At 38.0% G+C, this 8,090-nt stretch overlaps 1 protein-coding gene across 1 annotated transcript; it reads right to left on the reverse strand.

The window, feature by feature from the left end:
• Positions 1-960: 960 nt before the first annotated feature.
• LOC147614960 (glucan endo-1,3-beta-glucosidase 3-like) lies at positions 961-3,205 on the reverse strand. The gene is made up of 5 exons (XM_086779818.1): positions 2,999-3,205; positions 2,171-2,312; positions 1,470-1,929; positions 1,124-1,183; positions 961-1,032 (listed from the first exon to the last, which is right to left on the reverse strand). Exons 1-2 carry the CDS (start codon positions 3,143-3,145, stop codon positions 2,268-2,270), a joined length of 192 nt encoding a protein of 63 aa, XP_086635944.1. The 5' UTR covers positions 3,146-3,205; the 3' UTR covers positions 961-1,032; positions 1,124-1,183; positions 1,470-1,929; positions 2,171-2,267.
• Between the last annotated feature and the right edge of the window lie 4,885 nt (positions 3,206-8,090).

Consider the following 8,090-nt stretch of genomic DNA (forward strand, 5'->3'; position numbering starts at 1 on the left):
GCTTCGAAGTGGGCAAGGAGCCCACCTCTCCCAAGGTCACTTGCATTGGGCAGGTGAGGGCCAAGTCAAAGCACAACAAGAAAGGTAAGGCACTTCAGGACAGTAAGGGCAGTGCCAACAAAGGGCGCCTAGGTTTCTTTGCAAGTACGTGCATTAGGTTAATCAAGGAAACCTCCTTTGCTGCCACAAGCTGCAAACAAATGTGCTACCATCCATGCTTAGCTCGCATGCCCACACCCATGCTCTTACCTAGCATGCGATGTGGTCTATGCCCCACTCTCAATTCCTAGGCAAGATATTATAGAGTTCAAAGCCCCACGAATAACCCTCTCCCACTATCTCCAACTGCTTGCATACTCACAAGTGCAGTTGTAAAGAGCAAATCCACACAGCCCTTGGCAACACATTCAAATGCTACTCCCATCTTAGCCCTATTGCTACTACAGCTCTCTTTTTTCCTTAGGCAATGAGCTTCCTTATCTTTCTACCATGCCATGTGGATAATACACATCTCAGCCTTATGGCAGCACTTCTATCCAACTGGACAAAGCTGATGCAGCACAACCTTGCAAGTTAAGTCAGCATAGACCACCTTTTCTCAGATCCTAGGTGCTTGAACCTTGGACACAGTTCTTATGATGGAGATGCTATCAACTAATATCTATAGAGAAGCTTCCTCTAACACCACCACAGTCATGTCATGGGACACCATGCATCCCCATAATTCCAAATGGGAGGATTCTGCAACCTGTCATAGAACTAGCTTGCCAACATGGTTATGTGGCTTCTAACACACGTGGTTTTACACCATCATGCCTTCTTTACCCTACACCTGCCAGCTTGAAGTGGCCACTTACCACTACAGTCTTGCCTAGAAGAATGATACTGATAGCATTAGCCTTGCTCCAATTCAGCCCACAAGGCCTTGATTCCAACCATCCCACACAAGGCCTTGATTCCAACCATCCCACACAAGGCAAAGTGCAACCAAGCTGCTGGTGCTTGCTCTATTTATAGTACCCACCTTGTCAACTGTCAAATCAAACACCACAGTTCTTAAAACTCATGTCAGAAAAATATAGAACTCCAATTATATGAAATCATGCTCATTTATAGTACCCACCTTGTTACCTGTCAACCAAGCTACTGGTGCTTGCTCTATTTATAATGCCCACCTTGTCAACTGCCAAATCAAACACCACAGTTTTCAAAACTCATATCAAAAAAATCTAGAACTCTAATTACAATAAAATCTAGAACTCCAATTGTATGAGATCATGTAGTACCTCACACACATAAAACAACACACCTAAATACCACCAACAACACAAAAAGAAAAAAATAAACCATCTTCTTTCCCCTAGGGACCCACAAAAACAGTTGTTGACTCCATAACCCTTGTAGAGATTCAAGATAAGACCTAAACAACAATGAAGAACAAACACCACCATGCCCATGTTTCAACATACCTTGCTATTAATGATGTCCACAATATCTACAATCTTTTCATGTCTCTTGAGTACACCCTGGAAATCACCAAATTTCACATACAATGGTGAGATCTTGAATATACCATCCCCAACCAAGCTTCATTACAACCATACCCAAAACAATGTAGGGGACAGCTCTGTTCACATACAATGGTGAGATCTTGAATATACCATCCCCAACCAAGCTTCATTACAACCATACCCAAAACAATGTAGGGGACAACTCTGTTCACATAGGTGTTCAAAGGAGCAGGACCGACCATTGAGAGACATGCCTACTACTGATCTATAGCAACAAAGTGAGGGTTGAGAGGGTGTCAATGGTCCACCTGCAAACAGGTCTTTGTTGTTGATTATAATTTGATGTGGCAAACTGATTGTAAAGGTTGATTTGGCCATAAGTGGCAATAGTATACTGCATTGACTAAAAGTTACCATCCTAAACAAAACAGAAATGAGTGATTAGCCATGCTAAATGTCACAAAACAAACTAGGTACTTGCATTTAGGAACCCGTACCAGATAAGCACGGATGCTAACAACCACATAATGCCTCAGTGTAGCAAGACAGCATCATAATTGAATATGACTTGTAAAACAATGATCCCTCAAGGAGAACCCATATACCCCCCCCAACCCCCCAAAAAAAGCTTACAAAACATTATGTGAGATTGTCTATACCACTAATCCAGTGGATGAAGCACTGTTAACAGGTGGAGGGCTAGACACTAAGGGAGTGCCATGTGTATTTGGTCCTAAACATCACAATGCAAGGAGGTTATCTCTTCGAACCTATTGCCTTGGCTTCATGCCCCGAGACCACCTACAAACAAATGATATTCGTAAGCGAAACATGTGCATGTATGTATATATAAATGTGTGACCACTTGTACTTACAATTTTCAGATGGTTCACAGTTTCCCAGGATGAGTGGCATTATTATCTCTCTCTCTTTCTCTCTCTCTCTCTGTCTCTCTCTCTCTCTCTCACACACACACACACATGCACTACACATACAAGCAAAACTTAATGAGTCACATTTGGCATACACGTCGACCAAGATGCTCTTAAGACATAACTTTTTCAAATTCATTGTACACAATTCCTGTGTCCATCTCTACAGGACTTTGCCTATGGATCCTATGCTAATACAAGCTTTCATAGTAGACATAATGGTCATATCACTGGGATGATTGCATCTTCTCAAAATAGGTACAACTTGAGATTCTGTTAGCTTTTGACAGGCGGCATAGCATCCAGGTTCAAAGGTTCTCCGTCCTCCAAGCTTGTGCTCGTCTTCAATAGCTCAAGCCAGGTTATGCCAGTTAGTTTTAATGGCTAGCCTGGGCAGGTGTACCATAGACTCTACAAAGGTTACCAGGCCGACAAACACCGCCATGACAGTCAGGCATGCTTGGCATGTCCAGCGACGATCAGGTTGAAAGTTGTTCTCTTAATTAAACTTTGATAACATACACACTTAGCAAATAAAAGAAGCTCGTCGGTTACCTCATATTGGTGGCATGACTTGGCTGGTCGGACGCCCTGGAAGTCGCAGGTGGCGCCTGCTTTCTTGTGAGCCTGCAAGTAGGCGTTGAAGGCATAAGATGCGTGGGAGGATAGGGTGTCAGGCTCGAAGCAGGGCTGGCCACGCATGACTGTCCCCGGCAGACCTTCTGAGTATTTGTTGGTGAGGGCGGAGCCTAGGGCTTCGATGACCGCTGCGAGGTGTTCAGTTCTCCGAGGCGATGAGCTCAATGCCCCTCCACTGCCTCCCCTTCTCCTTCTCTATCAGAACAAAGATTTCCTCGTCCACAGACTTCAGAGACGTGTTCCCCCATTCCGCGACAGAGGAGGCCGCCATAGCCAGAAATACTCCCAGCCCGCAGAACTGGGAGTTCATCGTGCAAGCGTAGAACAAACTCGCTGTTGCTGCTACTCTCCTTGCTCTCTGCTCTGAGAGAAGGAAGCGATGTTGATGAGAGGAGGAGGCGATCGTGTTGCTTTTACTTGCCTGTAGCATCGGACGCCGCTTGGAAAACCCTTGAAAGTGCAGGGTTTCTTCACATCCAAAAGTAAAAGAACAAGCGGGAAATATCTCTTTTAATTTTTATTCAATTATTAAAAAAAAATTTCAAGCCTCTTCATATTTATTTATTGTGTCAAATAAATAGATACTTATTATCATTGTGAAGGCTCTTGATATTGATTCATAGTGCTAAAAAGAATTAGATTTTATCATTATAGATATTTTATTAATTTTACCTTTACAAATAAAAATATAAGAATAGATATATATGTATACTTTTTAAAGGCCTTTATATTGGTATATATGTATTTAAATATTTAAATAAAAATTATCGTGATGCTATACCATATATAAATTTAATATAACCATAAAACACCATAAATAGACTACGATACACATAGACACATATGTATATATTATATTAAATCAATACAAAAAGGGGCTTCTATTCTAGCATCTGCTTTGTAAAAATACTCCTCAGCTATGCAAATTTTAGCTTGGTTGATGGGATTTGATCGAGACAATATCTATAAAAGATATTATAATTAAGCAATTTTAACATATGTGTACTATAATCTAATTAACGTTTGTGTGTGTAGTATACATCATTCAATATTACACACTAGTCGAATAAAGCAGGGGGTACATAGCTAGTAGAGCATTAATTTGTTGTTGTAGGTCTTAGATCACAATCATCTCTAATAATCTCTTTGTAGTCTCACTCGAACCAATAAGAGCTCATATGAGATGATAGGAAATCTTATCTGAGTATATTACTTATAGAATCTCATGGGAGCCATTGTGTCATGGAAACTCTTATAATCATGTAAGATCAACCAATTGAGCATAGAGGAGCATGAGATTCTATATTACTTATAGAATCTCATGGGAGCCATTGTGTCATGGAAACTCTTATAATCATGTAAGATCAACCAATTGAGCATAGAGGAGCATGAAGGAGCCTCTTATTCATATGATTAGAATCACTAATATTTTCTCCTTGTCATCGTCAAGAGTTCATATGTGACCTTCTAAACCCCTATGTGATCCTATGGACTTGTAGTGGGTCTTATGATCTCATTAAATCTTTAACAATATTTTTTTGAAATTAGATGTGCTCTTACATGAATTATATGACCTCTTAGTCTCAACTTAGGTTCTAGTGGGTGTTAGGTAATCTTATCTTTGATCATCTCAAGATCTTGTAAGAACCTATGACTGAGGTATGACTTACTCTCAAACCCATCTTAGGTCTTAGATCACAATCATCTCTAGTCATCGCACATTGACTAGATCTCTAGTCATTTCCAGCAGTGACCTTAGCAAGATTTCTCATTAGCTCTCTAACAATATTTTTTGAAATTATATGAGCTCTTACATGAATTATGAGATCTTACATCAATTATGAGATCTTAAGAAAGATCATAGCTCATGTATGGTCTTATGAGGTCTTAAGAGCATCTACCATACACTATGTGGTCATAAAAGCTCATCTTAGACATTAAAGATGATCACATTGATCTAAGAAAGTTCATGAGCTCATATATGGTCTTATGAGCTCTTAAGAGCTTCTACCATACACTATGTGGTTATAAAATCAGATCTTAGACATTATAAGATGATCACATTAATCTAAGTTGTATACATGCAAGAAAAATCATTTATGAGACTACCACCCCAATATGGAAAGGAAGAAGCATAGTGGCAAATGTATATTAAGTTTAAAGAACTCTTATGAGCATAAAGCAACTCTTGTGTCCACTTTTACCTTTCTACATGATTCCTAGTCACATACACTTTCGCATAAGAAGCTATCTCAAAAATAAATACACTACCCATTTATTATCTTTTAAAACAAAGAACTTTCAGCTGATCCTATCACCTCTAAGGTTTTATGCTATCAAGAAAGAATATCCACAAATATTATTTCAATGTATATCAATAGAAAATGAATGTTGCGGCTAGTGCATCATAGTGGCTATGAGTTTGCACTTTATTTGTCACCTTGTAATAAGAGTAGTTTAAGAATGCAACTCATCTTGCAAATAGAGCAAGAACGTTGTTTTTTTAGAGCTTAGATGTAGGCACTGTTGGAAACATAGATCCTCCCACTTCCTGAGAGGTCACCCATCCCAGTTGTGTGCCTACGAAAGCGCACTTAATTGAGATGTTCCACAAAAAGAGTGCAATATCACATTCTGCAAATGCCTTTTTAACATGCCCCTTCTTAATCATAATATGCACATATTTTGGAGACTTCGATTGAGCTCATTAAAGGAAAAAAATTTATGCAACTAAGTGGTTTATGTGCGCACATAAAATAGCCATAATCATGACCATACATATTGGGGATCCTCCATTTATACTTTCTTCTCTTCAAGAATAACCATCCATAGTGGGAATGCTCTATCTTTCTTTTGTTCTCTTTAAGCACCATTTACAGGTTGCTACCATGCATTCTTAGAAAAGGACATGTGATCAAGAGGCAATAATTTATCATAAACTTTTACTTTTATAATTGCAAAGTAAAGATAGTCTTCTACATACCTTCTTTCCTTAGTTGATATGTCTAGATGCATGTCACTCCTTTCTTGATATTATAATACCTATTATAATGAATTACTCTTTGAAAATATAGTTGAAAGTCATGGTCTTTTGTATGAACGACTCTTTGAAAATATAGTTGAAACTTTCTATTTAAAAAATGTTAAATTAAGCATTATTAGGATCGTATTATATATCATAAGATTACACAAAATCTTCTAAGAGTTCCTATAATCCACTTGTGCTAATCATGTAATCTCTTAGTAGCCCATTGGAACTCACAAGATCTTGTAAGCTCTTGTAGAAACTCATTATTAAAAGACCTTGCAAAAGCTCATACAAGCTTATAAAAGAACTTATTAATCTCACAAGATAGCATTAGATCCAAAAAAGAAGAAGCAAGTCCTAGCAATGTGCAAGCTTATACAAGCTCATACAAGCTTATAAAAGAACTTATTAATCTCACAAGATAGCATTAGATCCAAAAAAGAAGAAGCAAGTCCTAGCAATGTGCAAGAACAAATTGGATTCTCATTAATCTTAACATGCAACTCAAGGTTTTCAAATCTTGTGCTTACTCAATTTGCTAATCAACTCTCAAGCCTTGCATTACAATTTTAGATAATCCTTACACAAAGGAGCTCTATAAAATTTATGAACTCAAACAAACTTTTTTGCATATAACATAAACCCTTTAAAACAATCTACATGCATCTTTAAACTAATCTTTAAAAGCTATGTAGATAGCTTCTACATACATCTTTAAACTAATCTTTGAAAGCTATGTAGATAGCTTCTATCAAAACACTCACTCTTTCTTATCATTCCCATGTTTGTAGGTTCTTATCGTTTTTGAACTCCAAACTTATGAAACACTTGTTATCCTTTTGAAAATAAGCCACATATAGGATTCAACGATCAAGGTGCTACCAACAAAATTTTATTTTTCATCATTTGGCAATATCAACACAAATCTTTTGTCCTCTTTGCATATATTTTAACTTAACGTAACATTAATATAAGTCACACTAGAGTTGGTAAAATCATTCTCTTACTTTTTGGTGTAAGATGAGAGCATATGCCTACATTTTAACATGTCATATTGAGTTTTTCATGTGTGTGTGTGTGTGTGTGTGAGAGAGAGAGAGAGAGAGAGAGAGAGAGAGAGAGAGGAGAATTTTAATATTTCATTTTATAATAATATGGATGCATGAATATTAAGTATAAAAGTTTTAAAGTAAATTTTTAATAAACCAATTAATTATTTATGGTTCAATTCTCTATATAGGCAATCCATTCTCTATATAAAAATTTGAATTATCTAGATAATAGCCCATATTTCTTATTCATTCTCTATATAGGAAATTGAATTACCTAGATATTGGCCCATATTTCCTATATAGGAAATTGAATTACCTAGATATTGGTCCATATTCTCTATATAGGAAATTGAGTTATCTAGATATTGGCCCATATTAAACTGAATTATCTAGATATTGGCCCATATTTCCTAGATATAGAGGATTGAGTAAATGGAGAATTCAATTGTCTAGTTATATATAGGAAATTTCCATCTATCTAACCAGGAAATCTCTCAAAATTTCCTATGTATCGTGAAGTTTACTATATAGGGAACCACCAAAAGTTCCTTGTGAGTGTGCTTGAGCACCTCAATATATATATATTCTTCTCACCTGTCTTCAATTGCCCCAGTCTCTTATTTAAGTATAACCACCTCAACGCTCATCTTCCGGTCTGTTGCAACCGCCTCCAATATGGGCAATCATCTTTCGTGCATCTACCTTACACCCGCCTCGGTCGCTCACGGTAGCAGCAGCAGCAGATCATTCATCAGAATCGTGCATGCACTCGACGATCGCACGTGCGAGCTGGAGGAGCCAATGAAGGTGGCCGAGCTGATGCTGGAGTTCCCCAACCACTTCGTAGCGGAGCATGATGAGCATATTTCAGCTGTGAAGCGCGTTACCCCCTTGCCCGCAGACCACGACACACGTGCCTGCCATGTCT

This window comes from Cibotium barometz, chromosome 41, assembly GCF_041138505.1.
Source record: "Cibotium barometz isolate CiBa-2024 chromosome 41, ASM4113850v1, whole genome shotgun sequence".
Taxonomy (NCBI): domain Eukaryota; kingdom Viridiplantae; phylum Streptophyta; class Polypodiopsida; order Cyatheales; family Cibotiaceae; genus Cibotium; species Cibotium barometz.

Excerpts from the sequence above, each read along its gene's own strand:
- LOC147614960 (XM_086779818.1), bottom strand. The coding sequence starts at position 3,145 with ATGCGTGGCCAGCCCTGCTTCGAGCCTGACACCCTATCCTCCCACGCA. Across the intron at positions 2,313-2,998 it reads AGTCATGCCACCAATATGAG|GTGGTCTCGGGGCATGAAGC; the intron begins GTAACCGACGAG and ends ATTTGTTTGTAG.